Source organism: Bipolaris maydis (genome assembly GCF_028858645.1).
Source record: "Bipolaris maydis strain C4 unplaced genomic scaffold PSV08scaffold_5, whole genome shotgun sequence".
NCBI lineage: Eukaryota > Fungi > Ascomycota > Dothideomycetes > Pleosporales > Pleosporaceae > Bipolaris > Bipolaris maydis.
Window position 1 is genome coordinate 394,318 of NW_027093861.1, and position 21,573 is coordinate 415,890.

Consider the following 21,573-nt stretch of genomic DNA (forward strand, 5'->3'; position numbering starts at 1 on the left):
GTATTCTCCTTTTTCTATTGGCACATTGACACATCACAAATAAAAGCAGCTGGAAACAAGAATCATGATAACATCGTTTGCAAAAAAAAAAAAAACGAATCAAGTATGCGAACGACGAATTTTTATTTTTGCATTAAGCTTCTCTATGTACAAGACTTCATAACTACTTGTAACATTGCCCCCCTCCCAAAAAAAAACAATCCTGTATCCCCGAACAGGGAAAGGAGGAAAGGAAGAGAGAGGGAACAGGAAACCTCCACGGTTATTGACACAAATTTCAGGAAAAAAAAACAAAAAAATGCAAAGAGCCACCCAGTTTAATTTGGTTTGACCACCATTTCCCTTTTAAAGTTGACTCCCACACTTGCGAATTGAAAGAAGAATAGACACACACACACACACACACACACACACAACGACCAATACGCTGACTTTTTTTCGCTTTTGCTTACCTTTCTAGAAAGAGGTTTCACTGAGTAACAGCAGTTTGATACTTGGCTTCGTACGCCGTCTTGGCTGTGCTAGTCAGCGATTCGAGTTCGCCGCTGGTTTTGCACATGGAACGGAAAGAGCCGCCGTCTTTGCGAACGAGATCGTATGGGTGGCCGTATTCGAGAACCTCGCCTCGATCAAGAACAAGAACCTTGTCGTAGTCGATAATGGTCTGAAGACGATGCGCGATTGTGATGGTTGTGTTTTTGATCTGGCGGATAGTCTCTTGGATCTTGGCGTCGGTGGCGTAGTCGATCGAGGCTGTGGCTTCATCCATGAGCAGGACCTTGGGGGCTTTGAGGAGTGCTCGCGCAAGACACAAGAGTTGGCGTTGACCTTGGGAGAGGTTGGAGCCAGACTCTGAGACAGGAGAGTTGAGGTTCCTGAATGGGTTCTTGTTGTCGGCCTCCATAGCAGCTTGTGTTGCTACATCCTTTTGGTCAGCAGCATGTCCATTGGGCATTACCACTACAGTATCCTCCTGAGTCTCGCCCCGGTCCCAGTCGCGGTTCGCTAGGATGGACCCAGGGTTGGTGGTTGCAGCACTGTAGCTTCCATTCACGTCCGCAGTTACAGCGCCGGTTGTGGAGACTGGGATCTGAATAGCACCAGGGTGGGTAGGTTCTACAGGCGTCGAAGAACCAGATGTAGGTTGTGAAAGTGACGATATAAGATTGACCTCGCGCAGGGCTGTATAAATCTCCTCATCGGTAAAAATTGAGAAAGGATCGAGATTGCTTCGAATCGTGCCAGTGAACAATGTTGGGTCTGGACAGTGTTAGAAGACGCATTACTCAAAAGGACAGAAGCCAGCTTACCTTGTGGTACCATGACAACGTTCTCGCGTAAGTCGTGAAGGCCAATCAACCCAATGTCGATATCGTCGATCAAAATCTTACCCTGCTCAGCTTCCAACGCTCGGAACAATGCAAGCGCCATAGAACTCTTTCCAGCACCAGTCCTGCCGACAACACCAACCTTTTCTCCGGGTTGGATCTTGAAGGTCAAATTCTTCAATACAAGATCAAAATCATCCCTGTATCGCGTGCTGTAGTTGATGAACTCTACGGACCCCTTGCTTGGCCAGTTAGAAGGCGGTCGGTTGGCTGGGATGACTGAGGGAGCTTCTTGGTCTACATCGAGGTATTCTTTGACACGTTCAACCGAGTTCATGTTTTGCTCGTTAGCGGAGTAAAGTCGCACAAACCACAGAACGTTTTCGGTAAAAGTAACAGCGTAGGTAAGTGCCAAACCAGCTGCACCTGCATCGATGCGCCCAACGCTAAGCACAACAAAGGCTCCAGAAAAGAAAGCAACCATGGCGCCAACCACGTCTACTCGGAAAGCGAGCCATCTGTTAGCGGCCCACAGGTAGATAAAAGGACGATGCTGAGTGTTGATCTTGTTGAGATTTTCACGAATGAAGCGTCGCTCGTCACCATAGGCTCGAATAGTCGTCATGCCGGATAGTGTCTCGCCGAATTGCTGATAAAGGGGGCTTCGGTGCACAGATTCTAGTCGTTTCAGGTCGCGCGAGGAATTGATATAGAACCTGCCGATCATGAAGTAGAGAAGGGAAATGAAGAATGCCGCAATCAAGAACCCAGGCGTAATAACTGATATAAGAATGACAATGGTAATGATGGAAGCGAAGCAATGAACGACGCCGATAGCCACTGGGGCCACTTCTTGATCGATGTTCTCAATATCCTTTGAAAATCTGTTCATGAGTTGACCGAGGGGAGTCTGATCAAAGAAACGGAACTTTGCATGGGTAACCTTTTGGATAAGGCGCTCGTGCACTCGTCGTGATGCTGCTAGTGAACCACCGAAAAGGAAGCCTTCACGCAGAAACGTGATTAGCATGAAGACAACTCCCAAGATGGCGTAGACACCAAGGAAATAGAGAGAGTTGACCTCTGGGTCAGAGGCCCCGAATGTGGTCTGCATGGCGTTGTATGAGTACGAAGGCTGCTCCGGTTGACTGAAAAACGGAAAGTTCCAGCTGCAAGTACCACTGTTCATGCATGTTCCGACACCACTCAGCGTTGGAACATGAGTGACAGGTGAGCGATGGTGGTTGCCATTTATAGCGTAGCCCTTGTCTGCGTATGCGTTTGCCCAGGTGCGGATCCACAGGTTTGTAGAGACGGAAGAAATCTGTGCTGCAACGAAAGCAATAGTGGCGCCGACCCAGTAGTACCACGGGCCCATAGCTCGGAGATACATGATGATGATACTTAGCTTCACACCGCCCTCGGCTTTCGTCTCTTCTTGACTGTTGCTGGCTGGTGCCTTCTTAGTGTCAGCCTTACCGTTGAGAGTGGTGTTGGCATTGTCAGCCTCGCCATTTGCCTCTTGGTCACCTGAAGGAGCCTGAGATGGGGGTTTCGATGCGCCACGTGAGGCAGGTCGTGATTTAGTGAGATCTTCGGTGAGCTTTCCGGAACTGATGACTTCATCTGCAGTGCCTTGTGCGACTATGCGGCCATTTTCAAGTACTACTGCGAATTCGGCATGGGGCAGGCAGAGACTGACGTTGTGCGTGACAAGAATACAGGTTCGGTTTGCCATGAGTCGACCATGGAGGGCATAGTGGAAGATCCATTTGGCAGTATGAGCGTCAACGGCGCTTAGGACATCGTCAAGGAGAACATGGCGGGCTTTGCTGTACATTGCACGAGCGAGTGAGATGCGCTGTTTCTGGCCTCCAGAGAGGGTCACACCTTTTTCGCCAACAACTGTTTCATCACCACCATCAAGAATTTCAAGATCTCGCTTCAAACAGCAGATATCAATGACTTCCTCGTAGCGCTTCTGGTCCCATTCGCTTGCAAAGACAATGTTTTCCTTGACGGTGCCATTGACTAGCCAGGCTTGCTGAGCACAATAAGCTACACTTTCTGTGAGGCCAGTCTCAGGATCAGGGGTAAGATCTTCTCGGCTGACTCCTCCAGGCAAATAGACTTCACCCTTTAGCTTTGTCATCTCACCAAGCAGACCCATGAGCAGGGAAGTCTTTCCCGAACCAGTCGGACCGACGACAACATTGAGCTTGCCGGGTTGGAATTTCACGTTGAGATCGATCAGCTTAAATGCATCTGCTGCAGCCTGGTCTGCCATGTCTGCACCACCCCAGCTGAAGGTACCATTGTCGAACCCAATCAAAGGCTGGCCATGTTCATCTTTCTTTTGAGTAATGAGCTGCGAATACTTGTCTGTCTCCGGCTCCATCAGGTACTCTTCAATACGGTCAACCGATACCTTGGATTCTTGGACGTGTGCAACCATATCTGCAAGTTGATCCAGAGGAATCCTTAGAATCTGGAACAGTGAGAGAGCAGTGAAAGCAACTGATGGAATCAAGGCTTTATGTTCAACGTTGGTATAGACCAAGAAGGACAAGAACGTAATCAAAACAGGGGAGCCCGACCATATCGTGGCGGCCACAGCCCAGAGTACGTAGCGACGGCGCAGATGCTTCAGCTCAATGTGTCGTTTCTCGTTGACGAGTCCGATAAAGCGCTGCTCCCAGGCGAAGAATTTGATGATTCGAATATTGGTGAGAACCTCGTTGGTGGTGTGGATTCGTGCGTCGGTAGCAGCGAGAATGAGCTTCTGGATCTTGGCAAACTGTCCGGCGACATACATGTTGACTGGAAGTAGGAAGACCATCATGCCGATACCAGCAATTGAGCTGTAGCCCAAGATGCGGTAGAGCAGAAAGACGGCGACAACGACTTGGACAGGTGTGTTTGCCCATAGAAAGTGCAGATAGGCGCATATCTCGCTAACCTTGAAAGCGTCTACAGCCATGAGGTTGATGATGGCACCAGTAGTGACCTGAGCGTCGGATCCTGACTGTGATTTGTCCACATCCTCGTCGTCAGATGCACCAGACTTGTTCTTCTTCTTCTTGCCGAAATTGAAGATGCGCTTCAATCCCTTGGGCTGCTCATCCTGCTTATCCGACTCGTGTTGCTTCTTCTCCTCACCCAGCACCTTGTCCGTGGTTGCTCCCGCTCTACGTTTCAGAGCTTTTGCGTAAATCTCTCCAATAATGACGGCTCGCAACCGAATGCAGATCTTGCGGCCAAGCCAAAGTGCTTGTCCATCGGCCAGCGCCGATAGAGAACCAGAGACGAAAAGTAGGATGACATAGAACCATGCAGCGTTCGCTGGAGTCTGATCTGGCTGCTCGACATACTCAAGGATAACCTTCAAGAGAAGCGTAGGCGCGAAAGTGAGGAAACCCGAGATGGCAGCCCATCCTGCTTGGATAAGCAGACCGCGCTTGAAATGCTTCAGAAGGTGGTAGGCCAAGCTTGAAGTCTTCTTGACTTGGCGGTATTTTGCAATGACGGCCGCAGCCTTGTCTTTTGAAGGCAGATTCCACACGTCTGAAAGCTCATAGGTCTTTTTGTATCCTTTCCAAACAATGGGGTCGACCCAGCTGAAAGTGGCAAGAGAGAATACGCTAGCAATGGGTTCCCGCGCTGGGGCAATATCTCCTTCGTATTCAAGATGTACGGTTTTGTTGCCTTTTCTGGAGCAGAGGGCGATAAGGAAGAGCAGCGAAACGAGGGTGAAGTCGCCAATCATCAGCTTCTGATGTACAGCGGATCGGGGGTGGATGATTGCCGATCGGAAAAGCAAGATGCTAAAGACCCATTGGCAGCCATAGATGAAGGCGGTGTGATACCAAAGAGGTGGGAAAGAGAAGCGACTCGTGCTGGAAAAGAGCAGGCGGAGCGAGGCTAGAACAGCAACATAAGCCCAGACAGCGACACTGGCCATGGCGGCAGTCTTTGCGTGGGTGCCCCAGGCATGAGTTACAAGTATGGCGACATGCAGACCCAGCTGGGCGAGGACTGCAGCTTCCTCGAGGACGACAATAGTGAGCTGCCCGCGGGGCTTATCGGCGGCGATGGTGGACATGGTCTTGACGGGGCGGAGGGCGAGGTCTTGCTGCCGGTCGAGCTCGTCGTGGGCATCATCGTGATAGTCGTCGTCGCCATTGTAGTTGGGGCTTCGCAGAGACCATGGATTAGTAGTATCATCGAGGGCGCTATATGCATGGTAGTATTTGGAGGCAGTGGCAGCCGAGTAGAGCTGGCGCAGCAGGAAGAGGAGCGATATGGCGCAAACAATGAGCGGGAATAATGTCTGGAGATAGCTGTGGCGCGCGTCAGTTTTGGCGCCTTTTGTTCGTAGTGGTGGTGGTAGTAGTAGTGGTAGTAGTAGTGGTGGCGCATGGCCAAACGGCGGGCTTGACGTACTCGCGCTCGAAACAGGTGGAGAAGTCGTCTGCCCCCCAGAGGGGGCCTTTGCAGTGGGCAAACATGGTGTCGACTGCTGTTGTATGAGGCCTGCGGTGCGCAGCGGCGACAGTGGTGGTGATGGGCGTGTCCAATTGCGCCCAGGCCTCGCGCACTCGCTCTCGTTATCGGCGAGCGGTGAAGCGCATCGAAGGGCGGCAGGGTGACTCGACGGATATAGGCAGCAGTGGTGTCGAGGCGATTGCGCGGCAGCAAGTAAACGACGGCAGCAGTGCCTGTGGGCGCCGAGATGCACGGTTGGCGCGGTGATTGCAGAGGAAGGGTTGTTGCCTGCTCGACTTTACCGCGCCTTTGCTACGGTAACTAGTCGCCCCAAAAGCCTTTCGGCATGCGCGCACTGACGCTGGTGAGCGATGAGCGCGAAGGCCGTTTGTGATGTAATCCGGCACTTTCACCGATCACGGCTTGGCGCCAGAGGAGATCCGACGCCTTGTGCGGATATACGCCTGCGCCAATTGGCCACGACTGCCACACCGGACGACCCTGCCAGAGCCACCGCAACAGGCGTGCCACCGCTATTCGACAAGTACGTTGACTCATCTGCTCCATCGCCATTGTCGTTGCAGCCGCAGCCGCAGCCGAGGCCACTCCCATGCGCCCTTTGCCATGTGTGCGCCCTTGGCCGTCCTACTACGGCCAACTCCGGCGCCCCCAGCGGTTGGATGCGCCGTCGACCTTGTAGCCACAACGGCCTTGTCCAACCACCATGATCGACTCCATCTAGTCCCTCGTCTCGTCTCGCCCGCCCGTTGGCAGGCGGTACCTACAGCAGCCAAGCAACCGGTGGGAGCGGCCCACACGCCACGGTGGGACTGCGTGATCCATTACCCCACAACTTAGCCCCATCTGCAGTCCGTGTATAAGCATCCCATATCACCTGTGGCGCCGCCTGCGATATCTGCTCTACCACAACCACGCTTCTTTGTCTAGTCGTGTTCGAGTCGAGTGAGACGTGTGTCCCTGCATATCCTGATATCTCTTGCTATGCTGAGCATTCAGTACACCATCTCATACTACACCATGCACCAACGGAGCCGGATACTTTCGCTCGTCAGACAACGCCAAAAGAATAGAGTGGAAATGGAATGAAAATAGAGTGGGGTAACAAAGCCATGTACTGCAGCTGGCTGACAGCAAGACTGAGCATCGAATAAGCCGGCAAACAAAGAATGCGACCAATCGGGGCGTGACGGCACGTGACTGTGTCTTGGCAGCCATGACCTTCAACATCGCAGCATTGGTCACCTCCACCACACTGCTCCCCCACAAGTATGCCTCCGCACGTCACATCCACTTACCTAGAAGCTCAACTGGTGATCTCCGCCCGCCAATGCAGTCTGGTTGTCAAAGCTTGTCCTATGACAAGCCTTTAACCACTGCATGGAAGATAGGACCGGTCTCGGGCTTGGGGCTTTTCTCCGTCCATTCCGGCAAACAAGAATTTGACAGTTGTTCCCAACAAGTTGACCTGTAAACACAGCGAACTCACCGTTGCACATTTAGTCATTTCCTTCGAATGTTATTGTAGCAGCTGCCAACCGTCTTAATGTGGTGAGGCCTGGGCCTGCCTGACTCGCACCCTCTGTCAACAATGGCCAGTATCAAGGAAGCCGAAAGTACCGACCCATGCACGGACAGAGAGCCGCCATCTGCCGCGTATGCATGCATCCTGACTTTACATTCCAAACCCTTCGCAAACCATGTAGCAACTCAGATCATAAGAGCTAGGCTGAACGACGAAAGAACAAACACTGGTCGGCCCAATTCGAGTCTGGACTGCTGGAAGCAAACACATGATCGTGTTCACAGTTGGGATTATACTGATACACAGGTTAATTGACCTCACATGTTATCATTAGGTGGGTCCCGCACTCATAGGCTTTCCGTGCATCCAAGCATAGGCCTAGTAACCCAAACGAGGAATCGCTAGTTCAGAGTAGTCAAACTCGTATCCAATCCGAGTCGAATATTGTATTAGCCTCTTTGTAGACCGACCGCTCGATCAGAAAGTACCAGATAAATGCAACAGCTACTGAGTGCCATACCTACCACACTCGGACAAAAAGCTCCATTGTTCAATCAGCTTAATTATCCTATTCTTACCGCTCAAGTCCGTCACGGAACCTCGGACTTCACTTCGTCCGTTTTTATTGGGATAATCGCAAGGATTGCAGCCATCACAGTTGTAAGGGCAACACACTAACATCTCATCACACTTTAACATTTATCGGTCTCTTTTACGGCCCGTCCGGATACTCTCCGCCCTAACGTGAACGACAATAGGGAGTGAAATATAATCTGTCGCATAGGGAGAATCTGTCATATCATCATAATCACTCATGCTTGCTATTTCTTAACACTCTATAGCCCGTAATGCACTCTTCACCAGTGCTTGCAGCAGCACTTGCCGCCTTCTTTGGCCTCTCATCTGCTTTGGCTCTCCCTTCCGACGTTGATACTCGCAACGTCATCCAACCCGATGTAGCAATCATTGCTCGAGCTTCCTCTGCAATCAACGCCGCCATCCAAACTTTACCCACACTCAGCCCCAGTTCATGGTCACCAGTGCTCACGTCCCCTTTTACCTGCAGGTCTCCGCCCCAGGATATCTTGGATGGCTTCTACGACCAGGTGAATGCGCTGCAGGGCCAGCCCACCTCTTTTTATACCGGTGCGGCGTGGAGGGCCCAAGATAGCGGTATTCTTTGCGAGTAAAACAAGTCCATTCTCCTCCCTTTGCTACTTAAGAGCTTGGAAAAAGCGTGAAATACGTTTCCAAGGCGACCCTTTTTTTGATTCTTCTCTTCTCTCGGCATGGACGATTGAGAGATCTGCTTTTTTTGTTAAACTAGGGGAGAGGGTTTGTATGTTTTCTCTCTCTTTCTTTAGATCGAGAATTGGTAGCCGATAAAAATGTATGATTATGTGATATGGTGTATTTTTTCCTACCCCTCATGAATACATTAAACAACATCATTTTTATTCATCACTTTTTTTTTCTCGCAATACCTAGATGTGAATCGCGAAAGAACAATTTCATGTTGGAAGATTTAGTACTTTATGTTTTTTAGCCATGAGCTGATCACTCTCTCCCCCCTCTCCCCTTGTCGGCCTAATAAAACAAATACACAAACCAAGGTTTGAATCTTATGTGGGATGGGAACTGTATCATAAAGAAGAAAATAGCCACATAGTAGATATCTGAGACTACGTACTGGAAATAAAAGAACCAAGGGCTTTGATAACTTTGCATAAGCGAGACTAATGGTGAATTTTTCCCTATCTACGCACGAGGCTTGGCTACGGGGGTCCATGGGGAATACTTGTTCTTGACGCTATTTGTGCGTAAGTCAGCAAAACAAAGAAATCACTCGCAAAAGATTACCCCAAAAAAGGAATAGGAATTTAGAACATACGTGCTGTAAGGCTTGTATCCAGATCGACTCCAAGTAAGGGTAGGCCTGTGCTCCTTTGGCTCCCAGACGCGGACCTGACGCTGCAGAAGCGGGTCTGCAGCTGGTGACTTGTCGACCATGTATGACATCCAAGCGTGCCTGTTTGCAACCCCCCCAAAGTCAGAAGAATGCTCCTCCTGCAATGACTAATACAGGGAGGAAAAACGTACCATCCGGGCTCGATCTGAGAACTGTATGATTGCGCGTTAATGTGATTACCGCTTCCTATAGAGGCGAAGACTCACGGATCAAACTCCTTATCCTTGTAGTCTACCCAGCGTGTTCGCACTGTTTCCATGCAATTAGCCACCATTGTTCCTCTTTCCAGCAGGCACTTCCCCCCTCCAGTTGGGGATAATGGCAATTCTTACGCGGCAGCTCCTCCTCCAGATTCTCAAAGTACTTGTTGCCGTATCTATCCGTGCCAATCAAGGTTCCGGCTTTGGTATCACCTGCAATGCATCAGTCCCGCCGTTCTCTTGTCCCCCAATTGCACAGGTAGCCGTGTGCCAAGAAAAGCGTACCGATATTCTATTACGAGCGAGAAACGAAGCCATCAGTTTGTATTCCGGGAAGGAGGCAATTGGAGGAGGGGGGCATTTCATGAGCGTACCGCCATTTGGTGGGCATAGTCCTAGGTCAGAGTTAGTGACGATGGTACTGCGACAATGGAGCTAGAACAGAAAGCTTACCTTGATTCCGATCCGGCGCAGGTTGCGCAGCGTTCTCATAAGCGTGGACATGGCGGCTGTGGTGCGAGCTGGTTGATGGTCGCTGGTGGCCCGCTCGTCGGACGTCGCTGAGGCGCGATTGATGATGCCAAGACTGTCGCTCACGCTATACTCTTTTCTGGGCTAGCGCGATCATGTCCCTTCGTTTCCTAAAGTGCATCCGATGTTGATACTTCAAGACTTCAACAGATATCAATTTTTTTCGACAGTGTGCAGCGAAGGCTTATGGGAAGATGATAGGCCGGGGCTTATTGAGAATTCAGGCGCCCAGAATTGCGGGCAAAAGAGCTTTTTGTCTTCCTGCGAGACTGACCAAGACGACGAGGTATTCGACTTCGACTGCGGGAATGACGTCGCAGGTGCCGCAGAGCCAGGCGGCCATGCTGGCGACGATTACATCGGATCTGGATAAGATCGCTCCGAGGTTTGAAATGCAGCCCGAGCAGATTCAGATTATTCAGACGCCTGCTGAGTTTTATCAAACGCTGAAGGTAGGTTGATATTTCTTTCTCTTCTGTTCATCTTTGCTTGTCAAGCATGTGCCATATATCCTTGGTTATTTTGTGAATATTTGTTTCAGTTTCTTGTTTCGTACATTTTCCACGACATTAGAGGACCTGTCTTCTTGGGCACAAGGACTCCTATGAATGTACTTCTTATTTTTTTTAAAAAAAAAATGTCAAGGAAACCCCAGAGATGAGCTACATGGTAGCTTCTCACTTATTCTCTGTTCAGTAGCTTTAGAAAATATACCCATAGGAAATACGTGAGACAGCACAATTGAACACTCACCATTCCAATCCCACTAACCCGCTCCAGGACAAAATCTCAAAAGCCCAACACAGAGTCTACCTCAGCACCCTTTACATTGGCAAAACAGAACACGACCTCATCAGCACCATCCGTGCAGCCCTCCTTCGAAACCCCAACCTCCACGTCTCATTCCTAACAGACGCCTTACGCGGGACCCGGGAAACCCCCAACCCATCCACGGCCTCCCTCCTCGCCCCTCTAATCACAGAATTCGGCGCTGAGCGCGTCCAAATACGCATGTACCACACACCCAACCTCACCGGTCTCCGCAAAAAATACATCCCCAAACGCATCAACGAAGGCTGGGGCCTCCAGCACATGAAACTCTACGGCATCGACGACGAAATCATCATGAGCGGCGCGAACCTCAGCGAAGACTACTTCACCAACCGCCAAGACCGCTACCATTTATTCCAGTCTGCAGATCTGACTTCGTACTTTGCCAAGATCCACGACGGCGTGTCGGCACTGAGTTTCGACATCCAGCCATGTGACGCGGTGGGCGCAGGCGGCTACCAAATGACATGGCCTAGCACGAACGCAGGCCCGAATCCCCTCTCGAACCCATCTTTGTACCGAAAAGCAGCAGAGAAGCATCTATCGCATCTTCTCACTCCGGCAAACTCGCCGCCAACCTCTTCGTCGCAAAAAAGCTCGCATTCGTCGACGACGACAACAACGACAATCCACCCCATCCTCTCCCTCGTCCCCCTCCTCCCTTCCTCCACCGAACTCCCCGCCCTAACCTCCCTCCTCACCACCCTCGCCCACACCCCATCCACCTGGACCTTCACCGCCGGCTACTTCAACATGACCCCTTCCTTCCGCCGCCTCCTCCTCGCCACACGCCCCGCCTCCGGCACCGTCCTAACCGCGCATCCGCACGCAAACGGCTTCTACGGGTCCAAAGGTGTAAGCGGCATGCTGCCGGCCGCGTATACGCATCTGGCCAAGATGTTCCTCAGGCAGGTGCGGCATCAGGGGCTAAGTGAGAGTGTTGTGTTGAAGGAGTGGAGAAAGGGGAAAGTGGGGGAGGAGGGGGGTTGGACCTATCACGCCAAGGGCATTTGGGTTGCTTTGCCTTGTTCCTCTTCCTCGTCTTCCTCCTCCTCCTCCTCCTCCTCCTCCTCCTCGGCTCAACCTCCTTCTGGTGCGGATGCGCCGTCGGCTACGGAGAATGCCGATACCGACCCGTGTCTGACTGTCATCGGGTCCTCAAACTACACCAAGCGCGCGTACGAACTCGATCTCGAAGCCAACGTTGTTCTTTCTACGACTGATCCCGGGTTGAGGCGGCGGTTGGGCGAGGAGGTGAAGTGGTTGGGCGAGCATGCGGAGAGAGTTGACGAGAGCGAGTTTGAGAAGGAGGAGAGAAAGGTGGGGATGAATGTGAGGTTGGCCATGTGGGCGGTACGGGTACTCGGTGGGGCGTTGTAGGCTTTGGTTGATGGAGAGAAAGGAGAGAGAGAGAGAGTCGTGTCTGTATTGTAGATTGATTGCTTCTTCTTCTGCAAGAGACGTAGTGTAGGAATATATGTATTATTAGTCAAAGCCACAATCATCACACAATATAAAAAAAGACACGGAAAAAGACGATTTCCCAGACGTTGGGATTCTCCTTCCCTATCATTATTCAGTATTATCCGTGAGCTATGTAGCGGGTATCTAGATATGGGGCGTGAAAACGTCGAGTAAAAAGAAAAGAAAAGAAGCCAAGGTGAAAGTTCAAAGTTCCTCACGCTTCCAACAGCTTAGTGTCTACCAGCCATCATGAAATCCTGGAAATCCTCGGCATCCTGTATAGAATTGAGTCTGCTAGCTATCTCTGCACTCGCGCTGAAATGATTTCATGTCATGTCGCGAGAGTAAAAACAGCTGTATCTCACTAAAGGAGAGTCGAGCAATTACGAGTGGCCTTCCACACTACCAGGCCTCGATCGCCAATAACACGGTTGATGGTGTTCCAAACACCGTCGTCGGCAAAATCCATGTCGTCAAGGTTGAGGTGCTGTCGGTAGCTCCACACTTCTTCTAGCCGGACATCATTCTGCTTAGTTGCGTCTTGGTATGGCTTCAAGAAGTAAGCAGACCGTGGTGCTACAAGATATGTAGCACCTTGATCCTCGACCCGTGGGGGTTTTCGAGTCCGACATGGTGGGAGCGCTTCCTTTACTCTTTCAAGCATCTGCTCACCAGGGCAGCCCATCAAATCCACAGTCTTGAGTTCTTCATTCTTGCCGTTCAACAGCCAGGTGGGCGGGCTGTACGTCTTCCACCAAAAGGCATGGCTGATGGTTTCGTTGGTCTTGGCGATGTTGATCTGTACAGGCACGATGCCACCCTGATGATACACGCCCATCAATAACCCCAAGGCTACGTTGAAGACGACCCACGTTGCTATCCAAGGCTTTTTAAAGGGCAGGTTCGGTACGCGTATCGAGGACAGGACCAAGGGTACAGCGGGCAATAAGAAGCGCGCCTCTTGATGTGGGAAGATGCTGAGTAGAGCGACACCAGACAGAGCTGATATCAGGTTCATGGTGATGTGCGCTTTGCGCAAGAAGAACAGGAGTGGAATGGCAGGCCCAAGTAGTTGAGGAAGGTTGACCAGGAAGTGCTGATACCGCGGATGTATGCCATGCTGGGCAAGATTCTCGGACTGCGAGTTGTAGAGGAAGTTGTTGAAGGGCGTAATGACGGGAGTAGTAAAGACTTTTGAAAAGGTGAATTCGCCTGGGGTATAAAAGGCCGTATCGATACAGACGGCAAGGAAGACTGTGGCAAGAGCAAATGTAGCCAAGAAGACTAGCGAAAATGGCCTGTGAATGTCAGTATGGTCCGAGTGGCGCGACCGAGGGGTAGACTGACTTGCGCTGGAAGTGCGGTAGCAGTGTTGTGGCAGGCAAAACCAGAAATGCTGGAAAGGTAATGCGATTGAAGATGCCGACGACGGCCATGAAGCCCAAGATGGACGAGGCTAGTATGCCGGAGCGTTTCTGCAAGTCTGGTTAGCTGCATATGCTAGGTGGGCGAGTGGCTGACGTAGCCATACCTTATCGCCAGTGATTCTCTGGATCAAAACCAAACTCCAGAGCACCAGTAGTGTTTCGAGGCTGTTTGAAAAGGTGTGCGTCTGGAAAGTCCATGTCACGTACGAGGATGCAACCAGGACGACGGCGATGCGTCGGGCGCGGGGCGACGCGACCAACTCGTGGATTGCCCAGTCCTCCATGACGACGCTCAGCGACAGCATGAGCAGGCGCAGTGTCCAGTAGACGACCGAGGGCGAAACGTCATATCCGGAGCCCTCCCATAGCCAGCGCAGGATGTACATGGGCCAGCCGTATGCAAGCCATAGTGGGAAGGTGCTGCGGATGGGGTGGTCCGAGGTAAATTCCCATGTTTCGTGGACGGGGTAGGAGAAGACGCGTCCTGGCCATTGTCAGAATGAGGGGCCACACGTTTGCGTAGGGCAGACGGGGAAGGCATTACCAGCGACAACCTCTGGGCCCTGGAAGTTCTCGTCAGGGTGCAGGTAACTGGGCGACAGGGCAAAGTAAATGCGGACTAGAACGAGGAGAAAGTAGACTCTCCGCCACATGATGGCAGCAGGTTGGGGAAGGCGGAGGAGTGTGTAATGGCCACGTCGCACAAGGGCATGTCTTTGGTGGTGGAGTGGTTGTTTGCGCAAAAGTGAGGCCAACGCATGTTTTAGTGCAGCAGGCCTATGTCAACCAAGAAGTTGGACGCGGATAAGGGGGAGCCGATTGTCATAATTGGTGCAAGGCGTGGATGTTGTCAGACCTGGGTCTTGGAGCACAAGGACGGTCCAAGTCCATCATGGCAGGCTGGCGAGCAGAGTTGAGAGATGAGACTGCTGTCAGGCGGCTTGATCAGATGGGCCAGTGGCAGTCAGGCAGTCCGGCAGTCCGGCAGCCAGCTCGCATCCTCGAGGGCAGCCTGCGGTGGGGAACTGGATGCGGCCAGCCACGTCACGTGCCGGAACACCAGTGGTGTACCTAGTATACGAATGAACACCTGTTTGTAGCATCTTGCCTACATGCACGTCTGGCAGAGAGACAGTCGGCTTCTCTGCGGACGACTCAAAAGTACCACGGTCGACGCATTCGCCATGGCGGGGCCTCGCTCAACAATGCCAGACCCGTCCAGCCCAGCGTACATAGTATGTACGTACATGTGCGCAATACATACGTGCCTACACAGCACAGGACACGGTTGGTGTTGGTAGCTAGGCATCCTTTCTTTCGGCTGCGCCATTGCACGCCACAAGTCGGCCTTCTGGCTGCTTCGACCGGCCCCAGTGCGGCCCCTGTATCTGCTCTCGTCGTTGCGCGGAGAGGGAGGGGAGAGGAGACCCCTCATCCACAGGGCTCCGCTGGCTCCAGCGGCGCAGCGCCGTGCAGCCTGCGAGCATCCGCAAACAAGGCGCAAACCAAAGCCGTTTCGCGCAGCCATGGCCGCAGACAAAGGCCCAAGCCCGTGTCAAAGGCGCATCCCGTATTGACAGTATCCAAGTCGACAATGCTCTCTTGACGCTTGTTGTGGTGGTGGTGGCAGGGGCAAAGCGAGCGAGGCTCTGGCGACGGCAGCCTTGCGCTTGGGCCTGATTGGGGCGGCTTGGCCTAAGCTCGCCTCTGGGTTGCGGCGGCGGACGGACAACCATCGTCGTTGCCTTTCTCCTACTCCCCTCTCTGAGCGCAACCCTACAAACACCCCGTCTCTATATAACCCCCCCGTCGTCGCCTTCTTTGCCTTTCCCAACACCACCCCACTTGCCCCGACCAGTAGCCCATTGACTTCGGGCTCTGCGCGTTCCATCTCCATCTACCCCAGCCACAGCTTACCCCACTTACACGTCGACTCTACACCACCACCCCAACGCCGACTACAATGGCTGCCACTAATGCCGAGGGTGTCAAGCTCATCAGCATCACCACCTCTGATGGCGTCAACATGCAGGTCGAGCGCCCTGTTGCCGAGCGCTCCATCCTCATCAAGAACTTGCTCGAGGATCTCGGGGGTGAATCCGACGAGTCCATCCCCATCCCCAACGCATGTCACACTACCCCCTGCCTAAGCAACCACCGCTGACAGCTCTCAGGTAAACGAAGCCGTCATGAAGAAGGTGCTCGAGTGGTGCACCCACCACAAGAACGACCCACCCGCCACCCAGGACGACGACTCGGACTCGCGCAAAAAGTCGACCGACATTGACGAGTGGGACCAGAAGTTCATGCAGGTCGACCAAGAGATGCTCTTTGAGATTATCCTCGCCGCCAACTACCTCGACATCAAGGCCCTCCTCGATGTTGGCTGCAAGACGGTCGCCAACATGATCAAGGGAAAGTCGCCCGATGAGATCCGTAAGACGTTCAACATCCAGAACGACTTCACCCCCGAGGAGGAGGAGCAAATCCGCCGAGAGAACGAGTGGGCCGAGGACCGCTAAGAGGAGAAGAAAAAAGCCAAAGTCTCTTGACTGAATCTTCTTTACCTCTTGCATGCCTTCCTATCGGCAGTCACGGCGGGTAGGTTTAGACCATGCGCTGCTATGAGTGGGTTTGTCTCTGGCGCAGCGGAGTTTGACGGTTATGAATCATTTCTATTTTCCATGGGTGTGACAAGGTGACGCCCTCTTGGTAAACATGACTAGTGGCCACTAGTCGGTTATAAGCAGGAAGGGTGCGGGCTCACTGTCTGCTGCATGGACATGTCTGCATCGTTTGCAGTTTTGATTACAGGTAGCTCAATGTAAACAACAAAAGTCCACCGTGTTTGTAGTATGTTTGTCTTTGTTCATGCTGTGGCTGTGTTTGTCCGTGTGCTCGCTTTGCCTCGGCCTTGAGAATGACGTGATTTGTGGTTTGATACGGTTTGACATGGTGATGAGAATTGTCCAAATGGAAAACAAAAAACGTGTCATTCGCTCAACATCGAGACGACTCATACCTCAGATGCAAGGAAAATCAAGCAAAGACGTGAACAGCCAAAAGCAAAAGTTGAATCTCAGTCACAGAGTTTATCCCACCGGACCATTCTTTTGATCTTTCTATACTAAATCCCTGCCCCCTCCATTTTTATTTCGTAGAAGAAGTTTTTAAAAAAAAGAAGAACAAGAAGAAGAAAACGCCAATTCAATCCCGTCATAAACATACACACGTATTTTGCCGCTATTCCTCTGTCTCTCACATGCACACAAAACCTTTTACCACCCCCGCTTGGCCAGCTTGTCCTCCTCAGCCATGGAACTACAGTTGATGCCGACCATTGCCTCACCCAAATCCATACTAACCTCCATGAGCACCTTGGGGTCGTTGTAATGCGTAACCGCCTGGACAATAGCCTTAGCCCTCTTGGCGGCATCGCCCGACTTGAAGATGCCGGATCCGACAAAGACGCCATCGCAGCCCAGCTGCATCATGAGGGCCGCATCGGCGGGCGTGGCCACGCCGCCCGCGGCAAAGTTGACAACGGGCAGACGACCCAGATTGGCTGTTTGCTTGAGCAGCGCATAGTCGACCTGGAGGTCCTTGGCGTAGACGCGGAGCTCCTCGTCCGACATGTTCTTTGCGCGGGCGATTTCCGCGTTGACGGTGCGCATGTGGCGCACGGCTTCGATGACGTCGCCGGTGCCGGCCTCGCCTTTTGTGCGGATCATGGCGGCGCCTTCGGAGATGCGGCGTAGGGCTTCGCCTAGGTTGCGGCAGCCGCAGACAAAGGGGATGCGGAACGGGTGCTTGGAGACGTGGTGTAGGGCGTCGGCGGGGGTGAGGACTTCGGATTCGTCAATGTAGTCTACGCCCAGGGCTTCGAGGATCTGGGTTGAGTTGAGGGTCAGTGAATTGAGTTCCCGTTTTTTTTTGGTGGGGGGGGGGGGGGGGGATAGGTAGAAGGGGGAATAGGGGAGAAGGGAATATATGGACTTACCTGGCATTCGACGAAATGACCAATTCGGGCTTTAGCCATGACGGGGATGGTGACTGTGTCCATGATTTCCTTGATCATCTTGGGGTCGCTCATGCGTGCTACACCGCCTTGAGCGCGAATGTCGGCGGGGACACGCTCGAGGGCCATGACAGCTGAGGCTCCGGCTTCTTCTGCTATCCGTGCCTATTTTACACAGTGACGCTATTAGCCAAACTCTTCATGCTGAACTGTAACTTGTGACGAGGAATTGGACATACTTGCTCAGCATTGACAACGTCCATAATGACTCCGCCCTTTAGCATGCGTGCCAATCCGGCCTTGACGGCAAAGTTGTTCTCGCCATCTTGGGCGCGGTTGCCATTGGTGGTGGGGAGTTCAGTTGCCATTGTGTAGTTTTGGAGAGGAAGAGAGGGAAAAAAAAAAGAGGTGACAGGTATAGGAATTGAATCTGACAGCGGGGTGATTCAAGAGAAAAAAAATGAGAGTAAGGGAGATATATAAAGCAAGAGAGAAAGAAAGAGCTAATTAGTAGTCAAGTAATCCCGCCCAAGGCCAAAATAGGCAATTGAAGTCGCTTAGGAAAGTCCCAGGTAAGATCGTGAGTCAACGTCGAAACAAATGTATTACCTGTACATGTACCCGCGGGCATCGCAATATTTTTTTTGCCTTTCCAAGGTCCCTCTATCCCGCCATCCTTAGCATAGCCCGGAGCTTGCCCCGCCATCACCCGCGGCCTTCTAGACCCCACCATGCGCCCTTTGACACACGCCTTGCTCTGGCCGTCCAATCACGCTCTCCATCTTGCTGACTGCCATGGCCGTGAATTGCCGTCGTCGCCTTGGGCCACTGGAGTCCGTCTCTCCCCATGAGTTCATGGTGCGGTACCGGACTGGAGCCATTGCATACATTACTACAGACATTAGTGTACACCTAATAACTCACCTGATGAGCTTTCGGTCCGAGTGGGTCTGTCGCCACCAAAAGACCCTGGGCCATGCTGCAGAATGTCAAGGCCCATGCGTACTACTCCATGCCTAGTACTATCTATCGTACCAACGCTGCAGCTGTGGGAATGTATGTGCATATGCTAATGCCAATGCCGAGCCGCAGAATAGGTGTGCTGGCTACCTTGTTGTCGTCAAGACTATCTTCCTGATTGCTTGTTACACTACTTTTCTAGTATGGTGCCGTCTCGCGCTTCAACCACTCCAATGTCAACGCGTCGTTCTCGAAGAACTTGCTTGTCTTCTCATACACTTCCTTGTGGTAGTCATTGAGAAACGCCTTTTCGTCCTCGGTGAGCAGGCTCATGTCCACCAAGTTGCGGCAATGAGGCGTCATTGTCACATGCTCGAAACCGAGATACGGCTTGTCGCCAAATTTGTGTTTGGTTTCGACTTCCTTGACCATGACCATGTTCTCGATTCGGATTCCGAACTTTCCATCCTCGTAGTATCCGGGCTCGTCGGACACGACGTTTCCGACGGCCAATGAAACCTCCGAATATTGCACCCTTGTGCCGATCCCAATGGGGCCCTCGTGAACATTGAGAAACGACCCGACACCATGTCCTGTGCCGTGACGGTAATCAAGGCCCTCCGCCCACAGAAACTGGCGAGCTAACGAATCCAAAGCAAAGCCAGTCGTGCCCTTTGGAAACTTGACGCGCTCGAGAGCCATGTTGCCTTTGAGCACGAGTGTGTATGCTTTGCGCTCCATCTCGGTCGGCTCTGTAAAGTGCAGTGTCCGCGTGGTATCCGTAGTGCCATCGCGGTATTGCGCTCCAGAGTCGCAGAGGTAGATGGCCTTGGGGTCAATAACTGAGCATGCACCCTTCTCGGGCTTGTAGTGTATGACTGCCGCATTTGGACCTGTTGACGAGATGGTGTCAAAGGAAAGACCCATGAACATGTCGTGCTTTTTGCGAATCTCCTCCAGCTTGTCGGCAGCATCGACTTCGTCCAGCGTCGCCTTCTTGTTAATCAGCTGGTCCTCTAGCCAGGCAAAGTATTCGCTCAATGCAGCTCCGTCGCGGATATGACACTGTCGCATGCCTTCCAGCTCGACCTCGTTCTTGACTGCCTTGGCATCTCCGACTGGACTCCGCGTCTCCTCGACTTTGTCTTCACCACCGAGGGCCTTGTTGAGCGCCCATGAAGCCCGGTTCGAGGTCAGGAACTTCTTGGGTGTCGTGTCCTTTTCGCTTGTTGCAGAAAGCTCTTTGCTTAGTGCGGTGACATCGCCAAAAATTTCTTCATATGGACGGATGGTAACTTTGTCGCCCAGGTGCTTTTTGACGTCTTCGGGTAGCTTGCTGTCGTCGACGTAGAGCGTGGCGGCGGTAGGTGTGATGACGGCGTACGAGAAGAAGACTGGGTTGTAGGGAATGCTGGGCGACGTTAGTTTGAATTGTTTCACTGGCTTCATGGCCCACGTACTCGCTGCCACGGAGGTTGAAGAGCCACGCGACCTCGTCAAGCATGGACACAACAAAACCCAGGCTCTTCTTCTTCTCCAGCTCCTTTCGCAGATCCTCAATCTTGTCGCTAAAGCTCTTGCCAGCGTACTTGTCGGGCTGGACAATGACCTTTTCGCTTGGGCGAGCTGGTCTCTCTGCGCCCCATACCAAATCGATCAAGTTCTCGTCGACAGCCTTGTACTCGCCGCCCTTTTTCTTGATCTTGTCCGCGAGTTTACGGGCGTCTGCTGCCGTGACCACGCTCGGATCGACGCCAACAACCTTGCCTCCCTCCGCCTGGTCTGCAGTCCATTCTTGGATGGTGGGCACGTCCTGTATGCCTTGCTTCAGCAGCTCCCAGTTGCTGTCCAGCTGCTTCTCGGCCTGGTTAAAGTAGCGTCCGTCGGTCGAGAGGGCTGCCTTGTCATGGGTAATGACTGCATAGCCAGCAGAGCCAGTGAAGCCACTAATGTATGCTAGGGAGGGTCAATGGAGTGGGATACGACGAGTAGCGGGGGTCCTGTTCTGACCTCGGCGGGCGTCACACGGGGCAATGTACTCGCTCTGATGGCTGTCTTCGGAGGGCACCACTGCATAGTGTCAGCGACCCGTTTGCAGCCTTATTGGGGGCGGGGGGCGCAGGCGTACTGTAGATGTCGACATTGCGCTCCTTCATGAGCTTGCGGAGCTCTGCCAGCCGGTGGGAGGTATCTACTTTGGCCATGTCGATGGCACGCAGGGCGGCAGAAGCGTGAAGATGTCTGGTGGAGGAGAATGGCGGCTTTGCAGCTACATATGCAGCGGCTATCGCGTGGGAGCGCCGTAAGATACGCGGCAAGAGCATCAAGGAGTGACACGTTGGTGCAGGCCGACGGTCAATCGGTACATGCACGCCACCCCGCCAATGTCCAGCCCACAGCATCAGCCTACAGCCTCGCACCCCACGGTGGACCCTGGGACCAACATCGCCAAGCACAAAAACCCTCTTGCTCAGGCACCGCCGTCGTTGAATCGCCCGCCGCACCTGGGCGTCTTCTCCATGCTCTGCTCGAGGCCATGGGCCTGCACTTGCATCGCCGTCGCCTGCTGTTGACCCTGCCCCACTACGCGCCCAGTACATGTCATTCAGTCTGCTCACCTCGCCTTTCCTTGCCTTCTCGCTTTGCCCACGGCTAGTCCCTCACCACTCTCCACCCGGGCCACGGTTCACCATGCTCAGCCTGCAATAATCCCAGAAACCACGACTAGACTCTCCAGGCTGCAACCCGCACATCGTGTAAGTCGCACAGTCTGCATCCTTCTGGCGCCCAGTTCCCGCCCTTTGGTCACGCTTTCCT

General features: G+C 52.7%; 8 protein-coding genes across 8 annotated transcripts; 3 read left to right on the plus strand and 5 right to left on the minus strand.

The window, feature by feature from the left end:
* Positions 1 to 437: 437 nt before the first annotated feature.
* PSV08DRAFT_199527 (ABC transporter type 1, transmembrane domain-containing protein) lies at positions 438 to 5,836 on the minus strand (the record flags this gene model as incomplete). The annotated part of the gene is made up of 3 exons (XM_014220952.1): positions 438 to 1,260; positions 1,311 to 5,668; positions 5,772 to 5,836. 3 exons carry the CDS (start codon positions 5,834 to 5,836, stop codon positions 470 to 472), a joined length of 5,214 nt encoding a protein of 1,737 aa, XP_014076427.1. The 3' UTR covers positions 438 to 469.
* A 2,368-nt stretch (positions 5,837 to 8,204) lies between these two features.
* PSV08DRAFT_246025 (uncharacterized protein) lies at positions 8,205 to 8,546 on the plus strand (the record flags this gene model as incomplete). Its single annotated transcript, XM_014220953.1, has 1 exon — positions 8,205 to 8,546. One exon carries the CDS (start codon positions 8,205 to 8,207, stop codon positions 8,544 to 8,546), a length of 342 nt encoding a protein of 113 aa, XP_014076428.1.
* A 313-nt stretch (positions 8,547 to 8,859) lies between these two features.
* Positions 8,860 to 10,038, minus strand: PSV08DRAFT_285751 (NADH ubiquinone oxidoreductase subunit NDUFA12-domain-containing protein). The gene is made up of 8 exons (XM_014220954.2): positions 9,979 to 10,038; positions 9,900 to 9,920; positions 9,811 to 9,817; positions 9,658 to 9,738; positions 9,532 to 9,574; positions 9,457 to 9,477; positions 9,248 to 9,385; positions 8,860 to 9,166 (listed from the first exon to the last, which is right to left on the minus strand). The coding sequence occupies exons 1-8, from the start codon at positions 10,027 to 10,029 to the stop codon at positions 9,115 to 9,117; spliced, it is 414 nt and encodes a 137-aa protein (XP_014076429.1). The 5' UTR covers positions 10,030 to 10,038; the 3' UTR covers positions 8,860 to 9,114.
* A 326-nt stretch (positions 10,039 to 10,364) lies between these two features.
* Positions 10,365 to 12,378, plus strand: PSV08DRAFT_220261 (uncharacterized protein; the record flags this gene model as incomplete). The annotated part of the gene is made up of 3 exons (XM_014220955.2): positions 10,365 to 10,508; positions 10,837 to 11,901; positions 12,007 to 12,378. 3 exons carry the CDS (start codon positions 10,365 to 10,367, stop codon positions 12,265 to 12,267), a joined length of 1,470 nt encoding a protein of 489 aa, XP_014076430.1. The 3' UTR covers positions 12,268 to 12,378.
* Positions 12,379 to 12,416: 38 nt separating this feature from the next.
* On the minus strand, positions 12,417 to 14,431 carry PSV08DRAFT_220263 (glycosyltransferase; the record flags this gene model as incomplete). The annotated part of the gene is made up of 4 exons (XM_014220956.2): positions 12,417 to 13,649; positions 13,699 to 13,826; positions 13,883 to 14,262; positions 14,323 to 14,431. 4 exons carry the CDS (start codon positions 14,429 to 14,431, stop codon positions 12,716 to 12,718), a joined length of 1,551 nt encoding a protein of 516 aa, XP_014076431.1. The 3' UTR covers positions 12,417 to 12,715.
* A 1,170-nt stretch (positions 14,432 to 15,601) lies between these two features.
* PSV08DRAFT_285774 (Skp1 family, dimerization domain-containing protein) lies at positions 15,602 to 16,447 on the plus strand. Its single transcript, XM_014220957.2, has 2 exons — positions 15,602 to 15,903; positions 15,953 to 16,447. The coding sequence occupies exons 1-2, from the start codon at positions 15,742 to 15,744 to the stop codon at positions 16,298 to 16,300; spliced, it is 510 nt and encodes a 169-aa protein (XP_014076432.1). The 5' UTR covers positions 15,602 to 15,741; the 3' UTR covers positions 16,301 to 16,447.
* Positions 16,448 to 16,852: 405 nt separating this feature from the next.
* Positions 16,853 to 18,243, minus strand: PSV08DRAFT_199537 (SOR/SNZ family-domain-containing protein). Its single transcript, XM_014220958.2, has 3 exons — positions 18,036 to 18,243; positions 17,779 to 17,961; positions 16,853 to 17,668 (listed from the first exon to the last, which is right to left on the minus strand). The coding sequence occupies exons 1-3, from the start codon at positions 18,162 to 18,164 to the stop codon at positions 17,057 to 17,059; spliced, it is 924 nt and encodes a 307-aa protein (XP_014076433.1). The 5' UTR covers positions 18,165 to 18,243; the 3' UTR covers positions 16,853 to 17,056.
* Positions 18,244 to 18,787: 544 nt separating this feature from the next.
* Positions 18,788 to 21,080, minus strand: PSV08DRAFT_199540 (peptidase M24, structural domain-containing protein; the record flags this gene model as incomplete). The annotated part of the gene is made up of 4 exons (XM_014220959.1): positions 18,788 to 20,167; positions 20,217 to 20,712; positions 20,767 to 20,826; positions 20,885 to 21,080. The coding sequence occupies 4 exons, from the start codon at positions 21,078 to 21,080 to the stop codon at positions 18,955 to 18,957; spliced, it is 1,965 nt and encodes a 654-aa protein (XP_014076434.1). The 3' UTR covers positions 18,788 to 18,954.
* Positions 21,081 to 21,573: the final 493 nt, after the last annotated feature.

Bases quoted from the DNA above. Each gene is read 5' to 3' on its own strand.
- PSV08DRAFT_285774 (XM_014220957.2), top strand. From the start codon at position 15,742: ATGGCTGCCACTAATGCCGAGGGTGTCAAGCTCATCAGCATCACCACC. The intron at 15,904-15,952 runs GCATGTCACACT...GACAGCTCTCAG, and splicing joins AGTCCATCCCCATCCCCAAC to GTAAACGAAGCCGTCATGAA.
- PSV08DRAFT_199537 (XM_014220958.2), bottom strand. From the start codon at position 18,164: ATGGCAACTGAACTCCCCACCACCAATGGCAACCGCGCCCAAGATGGC. The intron at 17,962-18,035 runs GTATGTCCAATT...TGTGTAAAATAG, and splicing joins ACGTTGTCAATGCTGAGCAA to GCACGGATAGCAGAAGAAGC. The intron at 17,669-17,778 runs GTAAGTCCATAT...AACTCAACCCAG, and splicing joins GTCATTTCGTCGAATGCCAG to ATCCTCGAAGCCCTGGGCGT.
- PSV08DRAFT_285751 (XM_014220954.2), bottom strand. From the start codon at position 10,029: ATGTCCACGCTTATGAGAACGCTGCGCAACCTGCGCCGGATCGGAATC. The intron at 9,921-9,978 runs GTAAGCTTTCTG...ACTCTGACCTAG, and splicing joins TGCGCCGGATCGGAATCAAG to GACTATGCCCACCAAATGGC. The intron at 9,167-9,247 runs GTATGTTCTAAA...ACGCACAAATAG, and splicing joins GGATACAAGCCTTACAGCAC to CGTCAAGAACAAGTATTCCC.